Source organism: Gymnogyps californianus, chromosome 1, assembly GCF_018139145.2.
Source record: "Gymnogyps californianus isolate 813 chromosome 1, ASM1813914v2, whole genome shotgun sequence".
Classification (NCBI taxonomy): Eukaryota; Metazoa; Chordata; class Aves; order Accipitriformes; family Cathartidae; genus Gymnogyps; species Gymnogyps californianus.
In genome coordinates this window covers 113,529,388-113,556,601 of record NC_059471.1, presented here as the reverse complement: position 1 = coordinate 113,556,601, position 27,214 = coordinate 113,529,388, and the positions used below count along the sequence as shown (strand labels likewise).

General features: G+C 36.4%; 1 protein-coding gene across 1 annotated transcript in view; it reads left to right on the top strand.

Annotated features, from left to right (window-relative positions):
* GBE1 (1,4-alpha-glucan branching enzyme 1) overlaps window positions 1–26,960 on the top strand; it is a 172,453-nt gene extending 145,493 nt beyond the window's left edge. Inside the window, exons 15-16 of the mRNA XM_050895991.1 lie at window positions 14,414–14,526; window positions 24,943–26,960. Coding sequence (XP_050751948.1) covers window positions 14,414–14,526; window positions 24,943–24,999 — 170 coding nt within the window. The 3' untranslated portion in view covers window positions 25,000–26,960. The remainder of the gene's footprint in view (window positions 1–14,413; window positions 14,527–24,942) is intronic.
* The last annotated feature ends 254 nt before the right edge of the window (window positions 26,961–27,214 follow it).

The following is a 27,214-nucleotide window of genomic DNA, read 5'->3' as shown; positions in this document are numbered from 1 at the left end:
TAATGGATTTTTTAATTTTTTTTTTTAATGTAAGCAGAAACTCACTGGAAAATGTTTGCTATTCACTTAGTAGTAGATGATCAGGGATGTTTTACATCCTTTACGTTTATTTTGGTTCACTGAAAATCATACTGAAACTTAACAACAGCTCAAGTGTGTTCAAAACAAGTATGATATAAACAAGGCATACAGATGATGTTTCATATTTGCAGTTTATCTCGTATTTTTTAATATGTTAGTATCAGTACACATCCTTGTCTTTTAAGTGTGTGCAGTATAATTTTATTTACATCATATATTATAGATTAAATTTAAAAGGCCTTTGTTAAAGCATAAAGATCCATATTAGCTTTTCATTCACTAACCTAAAGTTTTTCTTGCTAATGGAACTGCCAGTTACCAACAGTGTATTTGCTTTTGTTAACGTGCTTTGTCTGACTAACCCCTCCTGCCCCAAGCAAACAGTGGATTTTGTGGTTCTCTGTCCTCAGTGTGTGACAAGCTCTACTGCCTTTGGTGGGAGCGGAGGGCTCTAAATGCTGCTGCTGCTCTTCTCTGTGAAATATAGTGCACCTTCACCTCTGCTGAGAGCCTTATTCATTTGGTTAAGGAAGCGTCTGTCCCCTTTTACTGTATTGTACTGTTTGCAACTCTGAGAGGACGTAGTTCTCTTAATTTAGTGTTCTCACTTGGGAATCGCAAATGTAGAATCTTCCCATAAATCACCTTTTCAACAACCTTCCCGTATTCATTTTATTCTGTGGCAGTTCAATGCATGACCCAGGGGAAATTCCTGAAAACCCTGTGGGAGGGAACTGTTACCAACTGGCTCTCAGCCTGATTTAACCTTGGATTTTTAAGTCTGAAGGTAGGAACCTTCTCTTCCTTCCAGTATCTCAGGTTCTGAAGATGCAAATCATTCTGAATAATACACGTACTTAGGCAAACATATCGCAAGAGATTGTGCAAGTTCTGGTTCATGGAGCTGGCCTGAAATGATCTGCAGGTTTCAAAAGCTGCAGTGTTTTGCATGGTTGTCCCTCAGGGTGAACACAGCAGTGTTTCCCACGCCAGGAGAAAAAAAACCTCCTCTCAGCTGAAAAAAAAAAAAATCTCATAAAGACACTTCGCTAGAATTGGGCGAGTTTGTTTGAACAAGTAATTTAGCTGCCCAAATTTGTAGTTTTAGCTTATAAAAGCAGATTGAATGTATCTTCATCAGACTTTCCTGAAACAAAATTTAGGAAGTTGCAGTGGTTTCTGTTGATTGTTGAAATAAAAATCATAATATTTCTTAAACTGTTGTGTATAAAGAAGAGAAAATAACAAAGGAGTGAAAAGGAAAAAGCAAGTTTAACTTAGGTCAAAACCTTCTGATTTGGCTCATAAGCATCTTTATTTTTTTGCTTTTCTCTTTGGTCTTTGACATAAGTCTTATTTATGTTAATTAAGATCTCTCTATCTGGGAAGCTTATTTATTATCTGTATTAAAAAGGTCACTGTGTGCTCATCCAAGGTCATCACACGGGATGAAGCATTGGGACTTTTCTAAGGCAAGTGCATCAAATAAGACAATATACCCTGATGCCTACACCATAAAAATCTCACTTCTGTTTAGTGCCTATTGCTAGCAAAGTCCTTGGACAATAAATTGGCCATAAACACCTTGAACGTACCTGGACTTTTCATTTCTGTTCTGTCTAGGAGAAAGCTAAGCAGTACTGTATCTACCAATTGCGTTCTCAGTATCTTTTCATTGATAATGAAGACAGAAGCTCTCCATTATCCCATTCCTCTGTGTAAAAGTTTTGCTTCTAATCCAAAGAAAACCCTGGAGTTGTGGAACTACCATCAAGTGTATTAGAAAACTGCTGAAATCTTAGTAATAGCTGGTATGAGATGTGCTTACGTGCTCATCATCATAATTGCGTATTTTCAGGAAACTTCATCTTAATTAAAGTAGACATACCTAATACTTTGGCATTAGGACAGAGAAGATGCAGATGGTCACTGAAACACTTCACTGAAACCGAGCTCAAAAGCAGAATCATGTTATAGCAGTTCCTTAAGCATCCTCTACCTAGCTGAGTAGTGGTAACGAACTGTATGCATGGTCTTAAGTGACAGCACATTTGAGATATTGCAGCATGTGGTGAAAGAGAGTAACTAAAATTGCCTCACTCCTCACAGGTGAGGAGTCCATGTGTAATATTTATGATTCTGTTTGTAGCTGCACACCCTAAAAATTCTGTATTCTATTCATATCTCCTCTGGGTGCAAGATCAAAAGGCAAAAATTAGCAAGTGGGCAACAGTGCTGTTCAGATTTGGATCTACTTATTTTCTGTAGTGTTGGTAACTATGTAAGCTGTTAGCAGTAAACAGGGGCTAACTTACACTATTTCTGTAACCTTTCTAAGACTGGTGAAAGGGAGACAGTGCAAAAGAGAAGGATAGCATGATTTCCAGAGCATGAAGGAGATTGAGGCTTGTTTTGGTACTTCAATTCAAGAGGGATTTGGCTTAATTTGTAGAACTGAAAGTTAAGGGTATCAAGTATTTTATCAACCACACAAGTCCACAGGAAGTCCACTTTATACTCCACCTAACCAGGAGAGATGCAAATTATGTGCGTTCATTTCTTTTAGCCATGCTAAGTCTTTTGTGGCTGAGATTTCTAAGCTATTAATCAAGAATAGCTGACTTGAACAGTACTTTGCATCAGGCAAACAAAAATCACAAAGTTTTCTTATTTGCAGCTCAGTCTTCTAGAGTAGTCAAACATTTATAGCATAGAAACAATGAAGAACTGTTTATAGCATCAGTTTTTAAATGAAACATATCCCAAAGTTAACAACCACTATTACCCTCCTATTCTCCTTGCTTTCAGCATCCTTTCTTCCTCCCTGCCAACATCCAGCAGGCTGAGTTTTAGTATCTATTTTCTTTACGTTGGGGTGTTTTAATGTTTACTAGCTTTCTTTCTAACTCTTGTCCTGCAATTAGAGCCATGAATTTTATGTATAGTTTTGTAACGGAACCTTTTAACCTGAGATTTAAAAAAAAAAAAAAAAGTGTACTATAACTAGGAAATATGGTCACATGTGACATTAAATGTTCAGAACAACTTCTCCACTTTAAAAGGAATTCTTTACAATCCTTTTGGAACTTAAACTTGAAGCAGAAGTACTTAAAAACAAGAGTTTGCTGTTACTCTGTTTGGGTTTTTTTTAAGAAATTGGTGGATTTTTAATTTGATACTCTGAGGCAGTTACTGAATAAGCCTGAAGAGCAAATTGCTATAATATATTGATTAAATTCTTTTTATTAAAACATTTATCTGAATTATGTTGGAAATTGTGGGAAATGTGATGATGCCTTTCACTACCTAGGTTTAAGTTTGTTCAGTGGATTGAATTAGTCAAATTAGTGCATGTAACACTTGTCAGTAAATTTGCCTTTATTAAGTGGATGGCTTTGGCATATCAGTATATTGTAGTAATATATATCACTAAGCTGTTGTCATATATAGCTTCTCAGATATGTTACCAGCTATGTTAAAAGATACATAGCTTCCTTTCTCTCTGGCCTACATTTTTGTAGGCAGTGCTCTGTTCTGATCTCATTGAAAATGTCATTCTTGTTTCAGCTGTTCTTTATTTGTAGGCTGTTGGCGTAGCAAACCTTATTGTACTTTTATAAGAGAAGTGGTAGTCAGTAAACATTACAGTCCTTCTGGTCCCACATGATTTGGAAAGTCTTTCTCTGACCAGTCAGCCAGTCAATAGCTACATGAAGAGTCACAGCCGGCTTGGAGTCAGTTTTTCCTTCCCTTTTATACTAGAGTCTTCTCTCTTGACTTACTTTCCTTGACATTGGGTTGCTCCATTCTACATCTTGTTCTCCTAAGATGATGTACCCTAGTGTGAGGTGTTCAAGGACTGAGACCTTAATTTTATATGTGAGTTCGTAAATGTTGTTGAGCAATACAAATCGCTACTAGCTTATCTCTGTATCTTGACATTTCATGTTGTCATATACTGCTAAAGTGCAAGCAGGAGAAAAATGTTGGGGGAAAAAATGGTTAATTTGTTACAAATATTGCCATTTTTACATAGCATAACATACCAAAGCATTGTAATGCTAGAGTGAATGAAGACCAGTCGTACACTTATTGTTGGCATGAATTTAGGGTGCATAAAGACATTTGAAGTCAGAGTTGTCCATAAGCAGATAGCTAGATGAGACCTGAGGTATCACAAATGTTGTCATCAAAATGCTGCAAAAATATACTTTTTTTTAAAAAAACATTAATTCAAGCTCTCTGACATTTGCAACCTGCACCTAGAGCTTCTAATGAGCAAATAAGGTCAGTTGAATGAGTCACTGGCGTGCGATTGCTGAAGGCAAAGACACTGTTTTGCAGGCCGCTTTGAAGTGTGGTTATGTAACTGTCCCTGCCTCTTAGAATTCAGGGGGTATCCGGCACGTGGAGACAAAGGACTTAATTTAGGATCAGCCAAATGCCGAATTCTATCAAGGTAGTTGATACGTTAAGGTTAATAGATGTGAATCAGAAATATAGCATACTAATGTGGGAATGCATCTTCGATCTGCATAGGAAAAGACACAGGTTTCCAGCACTATGAGTCTGTGTAACTATTACAGCAGCATATGCTATTGCCCAGTCTCTGTTTCATTATGTGAAGGAAAAAGGAAAACATTCCTATGCTCATGCTGGAATTTTACTTCATAAATTATGCTCTTTCAGAAGCCTTTTCACGAGAAACAGGCAGCTTGAGCTAACAAATTATTTCTGCTTAATTTGCTTCAGTTTTGAGCTAGACGAATAATCAACATCTAGGTCAGCTGTCTCTAGTTCCCTGATTGTAGATAAAATTTTGAATGTTAACAGGGAAACCATTCATAAGTTTCCATTTTTATCTTTTTTTAATACTGACTAGACCTTTCTGAGGGGTAGTGGTTGATTCCAAGGCCTGTCTGCAGTAAAAATTCAATACGGAAATGTTTCCTCTATTCAAAAGGAACATGGTTGAAAGGAGGGAGAAAGAACAGGAACAGGGCTTAAAGATTTCAGAAATAACTCCTTTCTCTTACATAAGATCCCACACCAATTTTTGTTAAACAATATTCCTGCAGTGTTGGAAGTCTCATTAAAATTAAGCTATATGTATATATCTCCCCCCCTTTTTTTAATAAGGCTTGTTATCTTGGCACAAAAGTAAATCAGCATTTTATGTTCATGATTACCAACCAATATGGATTTACATATCTCTAAATTTACATTTGGTTTAAGCAAAAAGCATCCATATTTGGCTGAAGCAAAAAGGTACAGCACCCCCTCTCCGCCTCAGTACTGTGCCATGAGTTGAGTGCTAAATGGCTTTAACTATCTTCTAAATATCCTGAGCCAAGGTGTTTAATTTAATTAGAAAATTCATCCAAATACTCTAATATGCTTTTTCTCAATTGTAGGTTGACCCTTTAGTCTTCTCCAAAATTAGGAGTGTGTGGAGAGGAGGAACAGAGCTACCCTTCATCTTGAAATTAATTATGCTAGTTTTTTCCGTGAAATTCAAGAATTATTAAAAACAAAAGGGCCTAACGACTTAAGGCTCTTTACAGTCCTCCTTGCAGCTGTACTTTCCTTCATCTTCCCTGTGTTTATGGTGCATTTAATGACTGAGTTTTTGTTTTCCTTAATGTGTCTTAATAGCATATATTTTGTCTCTTTAGCTGCTGTATTATTGTCCTTGTATTCTTTTATGCCTAACTTGAAAATCTAGTTTTCACTTTCTTTAGGCTTCTTTCTAGGATATGAGATGAATGAAAAGTTCACTAATTAGCCATATTGATCTGTGACTATATTTCTTTTCTGTGTGCATATTAATAATTTATAAATTATGCTTGTGCCCATACCTTGTTTTTTTACAAAATCTATTTCTTTGAGAAATTGCTGGTCTTTGGTATCCTTTCCCTTTCTTTTGATCCATCTTGAGAATAATGATTGTCAGTTCTACAGCTGTTGGTGTGCCTGACTTTCCTTTTTCTCGTTTTGTTTCTTGTCTTCACTTGTTGCCAGGATCTCTTCTTTTATTTTAAAGGTAGTATTTTGGCAATGAAAATTGCTGCCAGGACAGCTTATCTGTTCTTCCTTTCTGTAGAGTGAATAGATTCCTTTGGCCTTGGCTCATTACTGTTGCCTTTGACTTCTCAAACCAGCTAGTGCCTTTGTACATGAAAGTCGTAGGTAATCTTCATTGTCATCCTGGTGACTTCTCCATCTGGGCACTTTTTCCAACAGCTTTTCTACATACTTTTGGAAAACAGGCAATAAATAGCATTCTCTACCAGAGAATGTATTGGGAAATCCCAATTGCTGTTGGGAAGATGCAGATCATGGTGCCAGTAAATCCAATCTAAAATCTGAATTGGAATATCCAATGGGGATGGGGATTATTGCAATCTTGGTACTTCTTTCCTAGCTACAGGTCTAATAGCAGAGACCTTGCCTTTCCTAAGAGAAGCTTGTCCACAGTGCTGAGATCAAGCAAGTATTGGAACAGGTTGCCCAGAGAGGTTGTACAGGCTCTGTCTTTGGATGTTTGCAAGAGCTTACTGGATAAAGCCCTGAGCAATCTGGTCTGACCCTGTAGCTGACTTCCAGAGGTCTCTTCCAGCCTGAGTCATTGTTGCTCCCATCCCTATGATCCCATCCTATGACTTGTGATCCTTGTCTTTTCTCCTTCAGACTTGCTTATGATACTGTGCCCTACCCTTCTGTGGGTAAAATCCTGTGGTAAGTGAAGGTCACCTTTCTTGCCCTAGGTGAGCTCTCTTCTCTCATTAACATGCAACTTTTTAGCAGTGGCTTTCCTAAATAGCAGGTTTTCACAGCTTTTTGTGTTACTTCTATCAGAAAAGTTCTTAAAGATGAGTAAATGTTTAAAAAAAAACCCCCAAAAACCCCACCACCTCCCCCCCAAAAAACCTCCACACGCACAAAAAACTGGCTCTGAACCATGAACCAAAGCATGGTAAGGGTTGATGAGGAGGAGAATTGCTCCAAAAGTGTGCTCCCAAGCCTACCTTAAATATTAAGGTAGACGCACCTTCTTATTCCCCTAGTGTCTCACATTGAACATGAGAATCCAGTGAAGGCATGGAGTAGAGGGAAGTTCAGTATGTGCTTTCTTTCTGTCTGGCAGCTGTACCACTAAAGGTAAGCATCAGTTCCATGACTCTTGACTCTCCAATCCCAGTTCAATGTGTATGTCTAAGCATACAAGAGGTAAGTCACTTATGGTCAACAAAATGGCACTTTTAAAGCATTGCACTTTTTCATACATTGTATCTCTAATTCTGTGTGCAGTCAGTTTCAGTTTTGAAGAAAGAGATGGTGAATTAACTCATTCTATGAACTACCCTGAAATGAATTAATTCTATTTTAATTTTTTCTTGGAATAACCTTGGGTTGCATCTTCAAGGTGAACAAACAGATACAGACAGAGCCCTACCTAGGAAATATAGTAAGCTCTCAAAGTGAAACCAGGGAGGGTTTCTCTTCTGTCTGCTGAGACAGATTCACCTAGAGAAAATTAGCATGATATCTTATATCTGAATCTCTGGTTGTACCTAAAAAAAAAGAGAAAAATGTGCCTAAGTAAAGAAAAAATGTAATTTCAGATAGTATGTATTCTACTGGTGTGTTTAAGGACACTTGCACTTCTGATGGTGATTGATAACTATGAAAGCTTCAGTTAAAATATGAAACCTACATCTGTGAACTTCATATTTTGCCTTGTGTAGTTTCCAATTTTGAATTGAAGTACTGAAAAAAGCAGGAGAAGCTATTTTTGTGTTTATTTTCTGAATTAAAGTGGTACAAGGAAATCTTGGTGCGTTAATGATAGGTTTCTAATCCACACTTCATAAGGGTTGCTCCTTAGTAATTTGTAGTCTTCTACATTGTTGACTTAGAGTGACTTTTTTTAATGAGCAAAGTTGGAAACACTTGTATGTTCAGCTGTTAAATGCTGGTGTGAGTTATTCTACATTGCTTTGCCTGTTTATTCAACCTGATCTCTGAGAATCCATTTATTACAATACTGAAGATCATTCAGATGTAGGCTGCTTGTATGCTAGTTGCTAAAACAAGAGTAAGGAGAAATGCTGGTACACTACTTGAAAGCTGGCCTTTGATTTTCATCTAAGATGGGCAAAAATATTTTCCAAGAGTTTGAGGATTCGATTTGTCAAAATACATCCAACACATTAAAGACTTTATTTAGAAGTTTTTATCTTATGCAATCACTGTATATGTAGCTAATGAACTAACCATGCTAAGAAGCCGTTTAACACTCAGCATCAGATGGAGTCAGCTTTGGTTTGGCCACTACGATGGCCAATACTTTAACATTAAAATTACAGTGACTGGTGGCTCCAGCATTTTACTTGCATGTTCTACTGTCACTGCTGCTTTTTAATGTTTTTGCAAGAGGTAAAATCTGAAAACATGCTGCTTTCGCCAGTGGGCCATGAGGTTTAGTTAGTCATAGGTACAGCTCCAACTTGTGGTAAATTCGCCATGACAGATTGTCCTGGCTGTAATGCCATCAGATATTTTCTTTCATCAGAAGGTGGAGCATTAGACTCGGCTTTTGCAAAGAATGCTCGGCTCACAGGGCTCCCAGTGGGCCCATACCAATTATTCAATTGATGAAGTACTTTGGAAAGTTGAGTGTCCCACTGAGCCTCATGTGGCTGGTTTAGAGACCGGGTATTGTGGTACATTGGTAATCTTTGAATCAGGGAGTGCAAGGGCTGTGCAGAATACACATTTAATAGAGTGGTACAGCAGCAGGATTGGCTTGAGCTGGGTGCCCCCGAGGGGGAGGGGAGGAGGAGAAGGAGAGGAAGGACGGGAAGACCCAAACAAAAAAATCCCTGGGCAATTATACCCTTACAGACTATTCACCCGCCCCTCGTGCATTCTTCACACTCTCTTCACGTACCTTCCACGCACCCTTTGGTCCAATAGTGATTCTGGCCTGACACTTCCGACTCCTTATTGGGCTCCTTCACTGTCTCCAGACAGGCCATTAGTTATCTTGTCCAGTTGCAGGTGCTGTTGACGGTTGTAGCCTTGAAGCCTCCGTATCTTCTGATTTACGCTGGCTCTGGAGGCCCCTGTTTTGACTAAGTAGGTTCACGTTCAGTAAATCTAAGTGAAAGTTTACAGCTTGCGGCCTAAGGCTTCAGGAAATCTAGCTACTCATGCTAAGTAAGTAAAGCTAAGCAAACAGCATACTAAATCACACAACGTTATAACTTTAAGTGAGTCATTCTATTTAGAACTTACTTATTTAAGCTAAATGACTAATATCTCTGAACATTGAGAGGCGTCCCTGCTCAAGGGGACAGTTGCCTGGCGTGCAGTCCAGTTGCCATCCAGGGAGAACTCAAATTGGGCTCATCCAACAATCTGTCATTGGTAAAAGATCTCGTTGCTGGAGATCACCGCCATGCAGCCACACTGCCTAGCAGGGAGAGCTCAAAGAAGGCTCACTTAGGCTGTCATATTTATGGGATAGAGTATTTGGCTCGTAGTCAAATTGCATATGATGGGAGAGGTATGCACGAGACTCCTTGTACCCACAACTTGCACTGTGTCGCTCTGCTCCTTTGTGGGTGTCCTAGAGGAGTTCTTGGCCTGGCTACAGCTCAGGCCTTTACCTCCTTTGGAGCCTGAACCAAACTGCTGCTGGTTTGGTTAAGGGGGGTTGAGTGCATCTGTCACAATATGTATTTTTAACTTCTGGAAGAAGGTATATAGAACATCTAGGCAGACATGTTGATTTAGAAACTTTTTAGTTAATTTTAATTTTTTTTCTGCCTTTGGGGGTTTATTTTTTAATTCTTCCTTGAACAGTGCTTGAACTGGTTTAAGTCAGTGTCTTGTTTCAATAATGATAGAAATTTTCAGCACTTTGGTATTACACAGCACTGTTAATGATTGAGAGGAAAAAAAAATTCTTTTAGTCTACTATTTTATAACTTGTATTTGAAAGAAGAAAGCCTTCCTGTAATACCTGTTTCTGGATTAGAGTGCTGAGTCAAAATTGATACAGAAACTTTTTAACTTTTTCCCTAAGAAATTTTATTTCCTTTCTCCATTTCTCCATGTTTAAAAAGCTCTCTTTTTCTGTAATGCGTAGTGTAAGATCTCATGTGGAGGGTGCAAACTGGCTGTTGTTGGTACAGGAATTCTGGAGCCTCTTTTTCTCCAAAAATCCATGACAATGAGTTCCAGGCTGGAGTGGAGAGGGATTTTTTCCTGCATTCTTACATGGTGTATCAAATGCCCTAGTTAAATATCTCTTGCTTTTTGTACAGCTTTTACTAATATATTTTGAACAATAAGTAAATATATGAAACTATCTAATGAGATATAGGCTTCTTAAGAAGACATAGTCTTTTGTATGCTCTGTGCAACTGTGACAGTATATATACTGTAGCTACTTCTGTAAAGGATTTCCCTTAGGAAATATTGAGAAGTGCTTTATGAGAAAGTTGTTTGGTTTATACAAACAAACAAAAAACACCCAAAGCTTTCTCTGCACACCCTAAACAAAGCATCCAGGGTTACTTTTAGGAATTACTTTTGTGAGTAAATCTTTTAATCTATATAGATGTAATGAGAGTGAGTAAATTTAATCTTGTCACATGGTTATAATTTCCAGCTGGATTAGGCGTGGGATCATGCCAGTGTTACTATCATTGCCACTATAACTGGTTCAGGACAGCCGGCTGATCCCAAGACTGCTTAAAGGATCAAAAGCTTTTCAAAAGCGTTCCCATGTCTTCTGTTGTTCATACATTTCTTTCTTTCTAGCTTAAATTCACTTTCTGAAAGTTTCTACATACAGACAGAAATTGTTTCAGCACCCTTTTTGATCCTTTTTGGTCTGTACTTTTATCTTTGTCTCATCTGTATTGCCAGAACCATATCCTTTTGCTTTTAGCCAAGAAATGATAGCAAGGGATACAAATGAAATCTTTATTAGGTATTCTTTTGTATATTGAGAAGTGCAGTGAGAAAATGAGAGCTGGTTCACATATGAGTTAAAAAGACAATATTTACATACACACCCATGCTCTAGTTGCGTGCCTGGAAAGCACCAGAGAACCAGAAGTATGGATGCTTGAACATTTCATTGTACAACAAAATCAAAACTATAACAGTCCCTAATCCTGATTCTAAAACAGATTATGAAAAGATGAAGATGAAACCATCAGGATCACCTACAATCTTTTTGTATGTGTTTGGTTACCCTTCCTACACGTCCAGTCTTGCTCAGTTGTGTCCAGACTTTCTAACTTGATGGGTAACTTGTCACATAGGTAATCTCTGTAATGGGGCTCGTATATAATACAGAGGGGGGTCGTATATAATACAGAGGACCCAATGTACTTAATATTATTTGAATGTATTTGATTTGTGATAGACATTTATGTGAGTCAAACCAGACCATACAGAAAAGAGTAGTTTCTTTATAAATACTCAGTAAGCCTTACATCATTTTACAGCTGGTCAGTAGCAATTCTTATCTGCTCTTCTGCAAAGCTTTTAATTATGTTGGACCATCACCCTCACAAATAGTACTTGGATTCTTTTATCAATAGTAAGGGTTGAGGAACAAAATACAAATTATCCTATTTTATGATTTGCATTTACTTAGTGGTGTTTTATGTGTCATTAAACATGCATAAGATTAAATAAAAAAATTGCATTAAAATATGTATTTCAAAACATCATAAAAGCATAGTAATTCAGTAATTAATGTGGTAGATAATGACAGCCTTTCCATTTCCAGGTCTATCTATACAAGAGTTCATTGCTTTTGCTACTCTCCTCCACTACAGTGGTTAGGAAATTTAGTCAGAGCATCAAACTGAACAGAAATCTGGCTTTTTTCAGTCAGAGTACAGGTTAGTATTTCCAGCACTCTGTCACTGAAACAAGAGACCCCACTGCAAAAGAAAATACTTCTATTATGTGCTTAATTAGAATGTACAAGTGTTGTTTAATGTTTTTGTGAAAGTAGTCTTCAAAAACCTAGATGCTCGTAAAATTCTGAAATGTGGAAAGTGGCTTTTCGGTGAGGCTTAAGTTGGAAGGCAAATGGGCATGTTTGCCAAACTAGTTATTTTTCCCTGAGAAATACCTAATTTGCGAAGATCTTAAAATTCTTTTTGATCCCATTATTCAGCATCTGGTTAACAGTATTTACATCAAATGTGCTATGTTGCAAGGTGTGGAGAGGCAATGATACTAACTGTATTGCTAGAGAGCACTGCTAGACATACTTTTATAGCCTGGATTAAGGAAAAGGGATAAATTATTTTAAAATTAGCATAGCCATAACAATTGCATTTGCTGTAAATAGTTTTAAAGGAATCATTAGAGATGTCAGGGCTTTCAACAACATTGATAAATTATTAAATTTAATGTATAGTGTAGATCACAGAAGCAAAGAGTGAAATGCTTGAGAGAGACGTTCCCCTGCCATGTTAATAAAATATACAGTGGAATAGTAGCAGCCATTGCTGATGCTGGGTTTGAACAGGCACTGGAGAGATAACTAGAAGTTGTAGTTTGTATTTTTGTATGTTGTACATGAATGGTACAAGTGAATGGTAATTTGAATATGTTTATAAAATAAAGGGGTGGGGAGGTGTGTATGTAGTGCACATATAAGGCATTGAGGACTAAAGCTGGCAAAGCATAACTTTCCTAACTTTTTAAAGTAACAAACACGAAGATTTTGCCAGAGAATCTGGTGATCTGCTGTTTCTCCCTTTGGACACCTGCCATCTAGAAATCAACAACTAACTTGGCGGTTCTAGACCTTTCTCATTTTGCTGCAAATACTTCGGGGGAAGGGATTACTTAACATTAGAGATTTGGTAGCTAATTGGCAGCTTTGCTTTTTTCCTCGTGTGCATCTATTTTTCTTCTTTGCCTTCTGTCAGCAAAACCTATGCAACTTTCTAAACTGAAATATCTCAGAGTAAATTTGCAGTTACTTTTAGTTTAGGCTACTTTTTGTGTTATGTTACGCTTCAGTCTTTCTTGTTGCTAGAGATTTAAATCAGTAAGACTGGTGGTTGGGAAATTTCCTAAACCCGTCTGATAGAAAGAGAGTAGTGTAAAAAGACTTAAATGAAAACAATTCTGTTAATATCAAAATCCTTAGATTTTTAAGCAGGCCTATTTTCAAAAGGTTGAGCAAACACAGAAGCCCAAGAGCAGTTTAAGAACCACTGACTTGAAAGAGTGTTTCTTCACTCTTCCCTAATCCTATTAAATACAAGATTCTTCCACGGCTTAAAATTGAGGAAGCAGATTGTGGATTATAGAGCACTGTTATTTCCCTCTGTTTTGGGCGGTGGAGAGTGGAGATTGAGGCTTTCTGCTCTAACTTCAGGAGGGAAAAGGATGTTTTAATTATGTGCAAACAAGAAATTCAAAGGTACTGAAATAATCATAAAACTAAAACATTCTGTTTGTTGTTGTCCCAAATAAGAAGAAATTGACTTTCGAATATGCGTTAGCTCTTTATTTCCCCATTTATTTCCTTACATTTTCTGATTTTCTTCTTTCAACGTTATTTTATCTTTTATTTTTTGCTAAATCTGTTTGAATCCTTTTGAGTATCTGTACAGGTATTCCAACTCATTGTTACGCTTTGTTAAATAACTCACCCCATTTTAACAACTGCAGTCAGAATGTTTGTCTCTTAAAAGATCCTCTATTAAATATAAGCTTTCTTTTGTTCTTCTGTGCTATAAAGATTTAAACTCTTTTCTGAAAAACTTTCGAAGGAGTTGTGGGCTTTTCTTCTGTAAAATTACATGCTTTTCTCATTAACACTTGATCAGATTCTGACAGACTGTAAAATACTGCTAAACACCAATTGATTTTGACAGTCACAATTATGTAACTTCTTAAATGCAATTCAAATCCACTCATTCTGTTTAGTGGTACATCTTTAGTCTAGTTCATCACATAAAGTGCTATACATATCTACTGTAATACTATAAACTTATAATTCATGGAAGATTCCAGAAGAGACTGGAAGGTACTTTCTTTACGAGGAGTCACTAGTAAAGATGAAATTTTCAAGACAAAATGTCATACAGCTTCTACATGTTCATGTATTTTCCCACTCTTAAGTTTTCTTAGATTTTTTAAAAATTATTATTTTTGCTTTATATTGAGTATATTAGCATGAATTATGTTGCAGCAGTTCTTCTAGTTTTTTTGCTTTGATTTATTTCCCATTTAACATTAATTTGGCATAGTTCCTTAATAGTAATTTTTAAGTATAAAATCCTTCTGGATTCTGATGCTGCAGAATATGGAGGGCATCAAAGGCTGGACCACAGTACAGAGTACTTCTCTGAAGAATATCCTCACAATTATCGACCTAATTCACTTATGGTAAGTAAGATTTTTTTTTTTTCATTCTACTTCCATCTGAATAACTTAAAATTCTTCGGACAAATATGGAGTCTATTCTAGGAGTATTTTGGGGGGTGGTGGGCTTTTTTAATTTATTTTCTGAAATTAGTCTTTGTATGAAGACAGTAGAGATGACAATGTTATGATTTGATTGTGACCTATAATGTTAACTGATTTTTCTCTTTTGACATTACATTTAAATTTGCATGCGCTCTTGCAGTGTCTGGCACACAACTTTCCTTGCCAATATGCATGAAAACCTTCTGATGTGCTTTTGAATTGTCATTTTTAATATCATCAATTGCTTTATTTTCATGTCTGAGAAACTCCATCTTCATGCTTGCTTTGTGATTTAAAACTCTGTAGGAACTGAATCTTGCATTGCTTTCTTAAAATCATTTGCTTAACTCCACAAACATGAATTAGAGCAAATCATGCGTTTGCCAACTGGCTTTGTCCTCCTCAGTTTACAGAAAAACTTTGCAAAACGGAACAGACCTTCTATGTTCACATCAAGAATTTCCAGTCCTAAAGTGATATGAATAATGGATAACTTTCCCACAAATCACTTCAAATGAAGTGGGAGGCACGTCCTTGCATACAATTTCTGTTAGCTGAGATGGTGACTAATAAAAACGCTACCTTTCTTAATTACTCTTGAAGTCATAATCACTTACCACAATTAACAATTTAAAAATGTCATTTTTCCCATTATATATGTATACATATATACACATATTTCCCATTCTTTATATATGTATTCACATATGTATAAGTGTGTATATGTTCACAAGCACAACAGAGTAAGATTCAAAAAGGCCATGAATTAAGGCAGAGTTCACTGAAAAAGTTTTGAGAATGCTTATATTACTGACTAGACTTTCATATCTAAAACGTATATATGGGTGAAGGGGTGTGTATCTCTATGCATAGGTATATTTATACACATAAACACCTGTAAGTAAGTTACATTTGTAATCTTAACAGGCTACAAAAATGGAGTGTCTGCACTGATTTGTGTGGGCCACTCCTCTTCCATGACAGAATGGAGGCATCAATTTCTAGTGTCATATCTTAACATCTCTCATGAGATCTAAACTCCTGAGAATTACTGTCACTTTTAATCTCTCTCTCACCCTATTTCATTGTATTCAGGGTATTGGCATTTCTCTCATTTGCTTGTTTTAAAATAGTTTCATTACATGAAAGAATTCTTGTGCTTTCATCGTGCTTGGTGTAAACGGTCTTGGGAAATTTTTTTTTAAGTATCTGTATGTGACAATGCTCTCGTAGTGTGGGTAAGTATCTGTGCTCATTTGCACACAAAGAAACTAAAGCTCTAAGATTTCATTCCTGAAGGTTATGTAGCAAATTAACGCTTCCAGAATTCTTGCTTCGTGTGTCCAATTCAAATACCTTGCTTTGGTGATTGGAGAGCATCTTAATTATCTACCACTAACTTAACTTTTGCAAGCCAATTAACTGTAATTCGGAATGTATAATTCACATTTAGACTCTTAGATGCTGAGTGCAAGTCATTCAAGACAGGAAAAAATGCGACAAAATGTGAAGATGCAATTTGCTAGGAGCATGTGGAAGATAAGGCATGTGACAAACAAAGCAGCAAATGCACTTTTGCAGCATAAACTGTGGCATGGCAATGGCACTTCTGGGTCAGAAAGAAACCCAGTAGCGTGGATCACGTTAACTTTCTTTTATGTCCTTCAGCAATCCAATTCACAGACCACCTTCAGCCAACGCCCCAGAAGATGCCACAAGCACCACATAGAGGTAAAACGCTAGTAAAAAGACACCAAGTAAAAGTAATTGGAGAAGAAAATCTGGAAAACCTGACTAAATTCAGCAAGATAGAACTCCTAGTAAGGAATAACAAAAGTTACAGTAAATACCTCCAGCTGCTATTTTACAATAAACCAGCGATGTTTTATTTTAAATAGCAATTTACATCCCAGTTCTTGGGTAATCAGTCATCCTTGGGAGTTGCTTTAGTCTTAGTTGCAGCTTCTAAAATCCAAGTAGAAGTCTTCCCCTCAAATTTCTTTTCAAAAAACGTATGATGCCACCCCAATAAACTCATAAAGGTTCTTTTCCTGCTGTTTAACAATTATCATCTTCTCTTTACATAATGCATGAGACTTAAGTTTCTTGCTTCAAAAATTTTAGTTCCTCCTCCACCACAAACTTCAAAGAAATATTTTTTTAATGACAGATGCACCTCCCTTAAGGTGTGTAAGTAAACATTGTCAGCAATACATGCCCACAGGGCTATGACAAAATGAAATCACATGCAATAATTCTGCTGCTCAAGTCAAGCTTAAATAGCACACAAATGTGTTACAAAAATAGAAGATCAGATGTGACATGATTCATTCTAGAAACATCACCTAATAAAAGAAATATTCAAAGTGACATTGCAAAATGAGAAGAAGGGAGATATGAAATTCCTGGAGCAGAGAGCCCTGGATGAAGAGGAAGCTTTGTAAGCACTGCTAGGCATTTCACTGTAAAACTTTGTTGATGCATAGCTGATGATTCAGGTTTGTTTAGTAATGCTGTAGAGGGCCAGATTTCAAAATCATCAGACACACCTTGAAAACTCCATAGAAAAATGCACAAAAAATTTCCTTTGTAATATGACTGGTTTAAATAATTATTATAATCTAATTTTTCCATTTCACTGCTTGCTCTATTCTGGATTGTTAACAAGTATATGAAATGTACATAACTTTACATGTTATCAAACTTTCTAATAACAAGCTTAACCACTTTGTCATTGTAAAAATAGACTCTTTTTACCACAGTTTTATTTCTATTTACGTCTGCACTGTGGTATTTTCCTAATAGTCTTTTTTGAGGTATGTTTTATAAAATTTGTGTGCTTTTTCACTGCTTCTATAAACTTTTAGTTTTGCTTATGTCTTACCATCTCTTTGCAAGATGTAAATTAAGGGCTGCACACATGCTGAACTCCTGTCAGATCCTAGTGCCCCTTTATGTATGAAGTCATTTGTTGATACCTTACTTGGGTGTTGTAGTTGGATGTGAAACTTAGATTTGGGGTTGGGGGGGAGAAAAAGAACTATTTTTAATAACAATCATCATTCAAAATGTTTTGTCAGTCTTTTCTAAGGCATCCAACTTGACTGAATTTTACTGTAAAATGGAACTAGATATCAATGTGTGTCCTAGTAACTTTAATATTTTTGTACCACACCAAAAGTTAGGATTTATATGAAAACGGGGGGGTTTATACTTTGATACTTCATGCACCAACAGAACTGAGTAATAAGCAGGCTAAATGGAGTATTGCAGAGTACATTGTCATTGGCAAAGTAGTATGCAGTTTATTGAGAAATGCCATTTTTTAACATATTTCAGTTTTTATAGATTTACTTTTTCTGTAGTTCTTTCCAATTAGTTAAAAAATAAATAGATGTCAAAGTATTCCTTTCCCCCTGTCTGCAATACTGGTTTTTTCTGATTCTCTATTTTTGGCATCCACTGATATAATCTTTTCACATTAAATGAAACTGAAATTATATAGTTTATTTTAAGAATATCCTTATTGCTGGGTTGGGTTTTTAACCTTGACCTTAATGTATACTATTCAGTGTCAAAGTGCAACTTCCTGCTTCCTTGAGTCTATTGACAAATTAAAATACTCACATAGACTGAAATGATGTAAAAGCTTTTAGTGACCTTAGCTTTGAAAATACTCATTTGAATAACTTTCATGATAAGGATTTATGTATTGAATTTTAAGGGACTGATGTAGTCTTTAACTCTTTTCTCCCCTGACATGCACAGATACACAGATTATATGAAAGAATGTTTGTGGTTAGAAAATAACTGTTTTAACTAGGGGAATCAGTAGAACTTTAATACCAGCAAGGTCTTTTGTTATTTTTACCTCTTGATGATTAAGACTTATAAATTCATTTGCTCATATTCATTGATCGTTTGACGACTTAAAACCCCAAGCAAGTGTAATGATTCCAAAGTTATTCTGTTAGTCATTTTATTTCATCCTATCTTATTTTGTAGTCTACTTGTTTGTGTTTGCCAGGGGTTTTTGTTGTCCTTTTGAAGCACTCTTTCTTAACCTGAAGAAAGAGTGCAGAAGATAATAGAGGAGAAATTTTGAGACACAGCCTGTGCGGTACATGGACTTCTTTTGCATAAATGAAGCAAGACAGTGTGAGAAATTTTTCTGCATATTCATGCTATACAGCTGTAAATTGAAAAACAAATTGGAAGGCAGAACCTCACATTATTTTAAGCATACCTTCTTTGTCGTATGCAATATCTAGCAAAATGAAAAGCAAAATGTCTGAGGCTTTGTATAACAAATTATAGTCAGAAAGCAAAAGCTATCATGTATTTTATTCATTGATGGTTAATTATATTCTCAGAATAGTGTCAGTGTCTGACAATTAGTAGTGATACAGAGACAATAAAGCCCTCGTTTTAATTAAAAGTTTGGGATAATGTTGGCACAGACTCTTGTGACATTGCCTTCTGCATCTACCAGCTGCAATATGCACTATCAAATATTTTTCTGCAGTGCCTGATCTAGCTCGGAGTTCTCGTAATTCTCGCATCTGTTGCAAAATGACCTTGAAATGATGTTTAGGGCTTGGTGTTTTCCAGCCCTGGAAGTGGGATGAAGAGTAGTTCATTGCAGTTCCAGCCAATTTCAGTTGTGCTTGCACCTGGTACTGAATCTAGTCTGACAGATCTGAAAGTAGCAGTTGTCATTTGCAGAACGTCTTCCTTGTGGGTTTTTAGATAAATTTGGAGATTGCTGTGTATTGTAGTCCTCTCCCAAAATACATAAGGTGAGATTTCTGCTTATAGCTGCTGTTGTTCACAAGTGCTTCCTGTATTTGGTATTCCTGTATTCTTCTTAGCTTTTCTAATCTCTCATTTCTTGAAATTATCTGGATATTTACAGAAAAAGTATAAGGACTAAGCATTGTATGGCTGAAAAGCGTCTTATGTTCCTGGCAAGTAGTAGTAGTACCAGTTGTTTTTTCCCTGTTTGTGAGATAGCCTACATGAATGGACTATGATTTTGATAGAACACCATGTATGTTGGTGGAAAACAGGTTGATTGTAATAAATGTTTTGGTTTTTTTTCTCTGTATTAGAGTGGCTATACTATTTTAGTGCCAGAAGCCTTGATCTGTGTGGGATTTGCCTAGTTTCAGACAGTACAATTGCCTCATAGTTTAAACAGACATGCAGTATAAAAAGGTCAGAGGTGATAATGAAAACCAATTTTGTATGTTTGACTTGTAAACAACATTCCTATCCTCCATCATCCTCTCTGTTAGCATATCTACCTGTGAAGTCAACCACAATTATTCCACTTCATTCCTACTGAATACTCCATTGAGAATAAAAACTCTCAATGATAGTTTGATGACTAAACGTTTGAACGTTAACTTTGTCAAAAACTTATGTTTACAGCTGAGTCATCCTAACTGTCCCAAACGGATCTGATGTTCTCCCTTCCCAATATTCCACTCCCCCATCAGAAAAGGCCTCATGAGTCTTCCTATGTGTGTTTTTAGATGTCTTCATGGGTTCCTAAAATAGTGGCGTTTGTGTGACACCTTAGAGGACCTGAGGTAACAAGCAAGCAATTGGTGTAGAAAGAGGGCCAATTCACTGAGATATCTAAAGCCCTGAGTAACCTGGTCTGACCTCATAGCTGACCCTGCTTTCAGCAGGGAGTTTGGGCCTCGTGAGGCCCTTTCCAATATGGATGAGCCTGGTGGAGAGGAAAGAGCTGGGAAGGGCGTTTAAGATGAACACAGAAAACTTGAAACAGAAGAGAGATTCAGAGGATGATTTGATCGAATGATAGTCAAGACTTTGGTTAGCTATGAATGTATTCACTTTAGTATTCTGTACTTTGGGTTTTCACTTCTGTCCATGTTCATCAAATGAGCCTCGTGAAATGGTAAAGGAGACATGAATGGGATAAAACTTGTGATCAGAAAGAAGCAGGTTAGAAGAGCAGAGATCAATAGAACTGAAGCTGGTAATTGGAAGTATATAATTCAGCAACAGTATATGAAAGGGAAAATGGAAGACAAGAATAAACTTCTGAGACCCTCCTCCTAGGGTACAGAAAAACATCAAAAATTACATATCTCTGATAATGTCTTTTACTGATGAATACCTAGGTTTCCTATGATGGTTTTAATCAGGACACCTCTATATACTTTGACTATACTTATCTATCTATAAATAGATAGATATATATTTCAGGCCATGTACTATATATATAAAAGCTATCTAGAGATAACAAAGAGTGGCAAGAAGGTGATTCTACAAGTATACAAATAGGAAAAGCAGCTTAAGAAAAAAATGCAAGTCCCTTGACAAAGGGAGGAGTCAAACCTGTGATGGGCACTATGGACAGTACAGGAGTATTCAATGCCTTTTTTTACCTCACTTCAAGGGCAAAGCCTGCTCTCAGACCCTTTTCTGTGCCAGTACACTATTGAAAAGAAAGTAGCAGAGCAATAAGTTAGGGACATCTTAAAGACGCTATATATAAATGGGATGCACCCAGAGGTTTGGAAAGATTTCAGTGATGTGATTGCAAGGCTGCTGACTGTCATCTGTGAAAAATCATACTGGTTGCGGAAATTCCTGACAACTGAACAAAGGCTGTAGTAAAAGCGAAAAGGAAGGCTGAGGGATCTGTAGGCCAGTCAACCTCTCCCCTCAGTCCCTTGAGAAGTCAAGGACCACCTCCTCTTGGAATCCATATCCAAACAAGTGTGGTATATGAGATGGGTCAATCAGAAAGCCAACCTGGATTTAGGAAAGGCAAAACACACATGATCAACCTGATTGCTTTCTGTGATGAAATGACTCTAGCTGTGTGCATGAGGTTGCTACAGTCAATGCAGTAAGACTTTCAGCTTTGTCTCCTACAGCATTCTTACCTAGGAGCTGAGGAGATATGGGCTGGATAAGAAGATTGTTAGGTGTGTTAAAAACTGGCTGGGCTGCTGCAGTTTTAGTAATCAGAGGCTCAGTGTCCAGCTGTCGACTGGTATCAAGGAGAGTGTCCTAGGAATTTCTGCCGGGGCTGATACTGTTTGGAGTCTTCAGCAGTGACTGGCATGGTGAGACAGAGCGTACCCTCAGCAGATTTGTAGATGACACTGAATTCGAGTGAATGGTTAATAAATTGAATGTTAGAGGTACAATCCAGATGCATCTTGATAAACTTGAGGATTTAGCCAACAGAAACTTCATAGAAATTAATGAAGAAAAATTCTGCAGAGGAATCCCATGCATCAGTAAAGATTAGAAACCAACTTGCTGAGTAGCAGCCCGACTGAAAAGGGCCGGGGTTATGCTGAATACTAAGTTGAATGGAATGGAGTTTGTCACAGACACATATCATAACGTGTCAGAACAGATATCTTCATTAATGCATTTCAGTGAGTGGGAATTCTCTTTAAAATTCTTTATTATAATTTGGACCTAAATAACTTAAAGACAGAAAAAGGAGAGGAAGAAAAATCCATGGTACTTTACCTAGGAAATGCAAAAAAGACTGTGGTTGCCATTTTTTTCAGTATTTAAGGAAGACAGAACTGAGTAATACAATAGAAGTATGGCTGTTTCAGTGTCTGGGGATGTAAGCCTTTTATTGTATGCTATTGCACATTTATTTCTATAATAAGTACTGTATGTACGTGTTTTGATATGAATCAGAACAATCGATGAAAATATATGCAAGCAGAGTTCTTAATCTAAATCAGCGACATCAATTAAAATATGCCTAATGTTACTAATTAATTAGCTTTTAGCTAAAGATTATCCATATTTTTATATATTTGAAAGTGTCTGGACTCAAACATACAATAAGATGCTTGCATTTCAACTTATCCTGTCAGTAATGGATTCCTGATTTTTTTTTAATCACGCCATTTCGTGGCAAATTGTAGCGTGTGGTTGGAGAACAGTCTACTCAGTACACCTCAGTACACTCAGGCAAGGGATAGAGAAAATAAATTTAAATTAATGGAGATAAGTTAATACAAGAGTGGTAGTTCAGGTGAGAGGTGCCGAAGGAAAAGGAATAATACTGGAGTGGAAAGGCCGAGGAAGTTCTGGGATTCAGGGTGTCAAAAGAGGAAGGAGTGGAGGTGAGAAATCTGGGCTAAGAAGGCTGAAAACCCTGCTGGGATCCTGGGCAGATAATCTTCCAGATTTCACCTTACCTCAGGAAAGACAAGCAATCTTTCCAACCTCATTGGTCACATTTTTCCCCCTCCTCTCCCTTACACAAATGTTCTGTGTTCTGTATATTTAAACAAATAATAAAGCCAGAGCATATACACTGTAGTATTTCTGGAAACACTGTTGGGCTGGGGGGAAGGAATACTCCCAATACATTTGTAACAAGAGTTATTTGTGTAGTATTTTTCCTTTTAAAAAAATTGTACAGCAGTGGAATGAATAAATAATAATATTTAATGATTATTAATATATTTAATCAATAATTAACATTTATTCATTGTTCATGCCCTAATTGTTTTGTTGCTTCTTGCAGTTTTATTTAAGCCTTAGAGGTGGTTACAATGACCAATGAAATAAGTTGATAAGATTAGGAGACAATGCTATATGTGGCTCTTCCATGATTTAGCAAGAAGCCCACCAAGACAAAAAACACTAAAACACATGTTTAATTTGCCCGGGTAAGGAAAAAAACATGTGACTAAAGTAATAAGCTGGCAGTTGCATCTTTTCATGGCAAACAGAAAACGTATCTGTCAGTCTAAATACAATAATTTGCACAAGTTCTGAAATTTTGCTTAAAACCAGTTTTAAAATTCTGATTGGCAATGAAGTGGTAGGAGTGGGATGCTTCCACACTACTCTCAGATTCTCAGCTGATGTAAATTGACTTTAAAAGAACTGGGCTAATTTACTCCTCCTAGGATCTGACATATTATTGACCAGAATATAATTGAGAATTGCTGTGTCCAATATTAGTGTTAATTTTTGTTCCCTTAATTAAAGTAACTTTTTACACATTCTTTCTTACAAAAATTATTTCTATTTGTTCCTTCTCACTTCATCATACAAACCCAGAGTGCTGAATTTCTCAATACACAATTTTAAAATCTCTCCTTTATCTGTACATTCTGAGCTAGTTGACTTCATTAAGGATTTCCTCTCCTGGACAGATTTGTAGAAGCTATTTATCACCAAAACCTTAGGGGAAATCATTATGTTTGCTGCCTTTCAAGAAGCATTGGACGTAGCTCTGTCTGGTTCAGTGGAGATCAGCTATTCTTTTCCTTTTTCTCCTTTTCCTAAAGCTTTTTGCTTTACTGCTTTATTCCGTTTTGAAAACTATGAAAGCCTTTCATGCCATCAGGCTCTAGTTAGCAGATAACGTAGTTGAAATTGCAGAATATTAGACATTCCACAGGGATGAGGGATAGTCTAGAAGAGGATGTTGTCAGAATGAAGCTGATAATCTTCAATCTTGTGTTACCTTTTATAATTGCATTTTTATTGACTTCTTCAGCAAACACATTCATACACTTGACAATTGATGGAGTACCATATATCAAGGTAATTGGTAGGTAGTACATATCGGTCTTGTTTTCAGATTGTGACTCTACTCTGCTTGGAAGGAATGTCATGTAAAATATATTGCCAGAAGTTCTTTTGTGATCTATGGGGAGTCTTTTGATTATATATGTTTGGGTTTTTTTCATGGTAATCAGGAAAAAAGGGTAAGAAAAATGCAGTAATTTAATGGTTAATTTTGAATCTCTCTAGTTTTGACAGTGAGTTTTATTGCTCAGACACTGAAACTCCATAGATGCCAAGAGTGAGAAGAATACATTGCTGTGTCATATTGCTGGTATTTACCTGTATGAAATGACATCACAGACCTTGGGGCAACTTTAATTCACAGCAGAAGAGTGTTGCAAAACTTTGCCATTTATCATTGTATGGTCTATTGACCTAGATGTCCTCAGGCTTTTGAAACTGGTCATTGTAGGTCATATGAGGCCCTCTACTGGTAGCCACTTTAAAATGTATCAAGATAAGATTTTTAAAAAACGAGAAAAGAGGAGAGATTGTAATGAAGCTGTCTTTTAAACTTTTAGGTTATCTTGTGTAATTCAAGTGCTGGGGACTAAGCAGTCGATAATCAATCTTTAAATGAGATTAATATGACTCACAACATTGCACAAATGACAATTTTTTAACAGTTAAAATATTTCATGTGTGTGTGTTCACATACTGTTATTTAGAAATTGTATCCTGTGAGGCTGATGTTTTTTTCAGCTATTCTTGTTCTTGTCATATCTTTACTAGGTGTACATTCCAAGCAGAGTGGCTATTGTGCTTCAGAATATGGATATCCCAAAATGAAGTTTTCTGTAACTATCACTGAAGAAGCAAGTCATAGAAGAAGTGCTGATACGCTGTACTAGTACTAAGTATAACAAAACTTGCTTTAAGGAAGCTTTCTGAAACTGAGTATAGTAATATTAGGTGTTTAAAATGTAAGATTAATATTCACATATAATTGCAGAGCTCTTGACTTGCTAGAACCTCTTTTGAGAAAACTTTACAAAAGAGGCAGAAAGGAAAATGTTGGTTTTGTAGTTCTAGTAGTACAAAATTACACTTAAGAGATTGCAAAGCAGCAGGTATTCTCAATTAAATTGTTGTTCACAGGATTTTGTCAGGAATAACAAGAGTAATCCTGCTCCAAAGCTTGTCATTTCTTGTAATCCTCATTTTGATAGTGAATTCAAATGTTCGTTAATATATTAATGCTTCTTACTAAAGTAAGTAGTTTGCTTAAATGAAACAGAAGTTTTTGGCTAAAAGGCAGCCTTAACGGTTTGTGGGACCTAATTTGAGGCTCCTCTTCAATGAAGTCCAACATGAAATTATAAATGTTTATGCAAAGGGATGAGAAGGTCCTCTGAGAGTATTGTATTTTGCCATTTTTTATTTAATTAAAATGGCACAAAAATGCTGAACAGCAAAATGAGCAGGCTGATTGACTGGTGACCTGCTGATGCTGTTGTGTGTGTTGCTTATTTGCTCCCAATCAAATCACTTAGTCTGTGCATCTCACTTGCTACAGCTGAAAAAAATGAAACAACTATTTTATTTAGATGACTAAAATGTTCAGTGAGAAGAGTGTTTTGTTCTTACTGCAATGATACCACACGAAGATCTACTTAAAATGTAATTCTTCCCATGGCATTTATTTCACTAATGTCAGGACCTTGCAATACCGATTTCACTATTTCCAGAAGCTGCCTTTCAGCTTGGAACATGATGATGTTCTTGCACTTTTATAACTTTTGAAACATTGCTTCTCATGAAGAAGCAGTCTCAAAATACAGTGATCAAACTAAGGTGTTTTTTCGATAAAATCAAGGTAGTTAATTATTGGAGTGCTGCTAAGATTATTCAAGTGAGTTCTTTCATGAGGTACGACTTTTTTGTAAAGAGTAGGATTTTGTATATTTGAAAATGTATTGCAGAGTATTCTGGAAAATTAATACCAAATTAATGAAACATGCTTTATTTTGTTCCATTTATTTAAAAACATATTTGAATTGGTTCTGAAATGAATGTCTTTTGTACAAATCTGAATTTTCTTACTTTTAAAGTAGCCAAAGAGGAAGATGTCCGTGACCATTTCCAAGTCATAATTTTACCCAGTTTCCTATGTGAACCATTTTGTAAATTACTGAATAGTTGTGCCAACACTGAAAATCTATTCACAGTTCTTGGAATGCTTACTTGTGGCTTACTTCCTAAGCAAAATAAGGGGTGGAATAATGCAGCATGATAGAAAACCATCTTTTGCAGAGTTCACACTGAAAGGACTTTATGAACATCCCCAGTCTGCTATGTTCTGTGTGACAGAGAACTTTATATTGCAGTTGAGTACCATAATACTGTTTAGGATCATGCTTCATTTTCCTCTACACCAGTTTGATCATTGTTTGGTAGTGGGCTAATAAAAGCATTCCCGTTACACTAAGACTTTAAAGAAAATACACTGAACTGTTTTAGCAACTGGAACTGATTATCTTTTTTTTTTCCCAGATTGTTTTCCTTGTAGTGAAATAACGAGCAACTTCTAATACATGTTATATTTACATTGTATTGATCTAATATGTTTTATAGGGTGGTTTGTTTTTTTACTGGCACCGGTTCCAGGTTTCAAAATGTAATGCAAGGCAAGTGTCTGTGTCAAGCCTTTTTTTCAAGAGGAGGAATAAATGTATGATGTGAAGTATAAACTATGTAAAATTATATGCAAAATAAACTCTGAGGAGGATAAAACAAATGCATACACGGTTTCATTGCTTGTACTGTGAAAAGATTGTACAGTAGTCTTAACACTGGTGGAGAGTATTAGATTTTGCTCCATCTTGAAATCAGGAACTTGTCTTGGTCAGAAACAGTCTAATGAGATTGGTAGAATATTTGTCCTACACACATTTTTCTTTTATGTAGTGATAGATTAGTAAAAGCAGACTGCAAGATTTGCAAGATGAACATGTAAATATAGGAAGCATAATAATTAAGGCTCTTTTGGAGTCCACCTCTACAT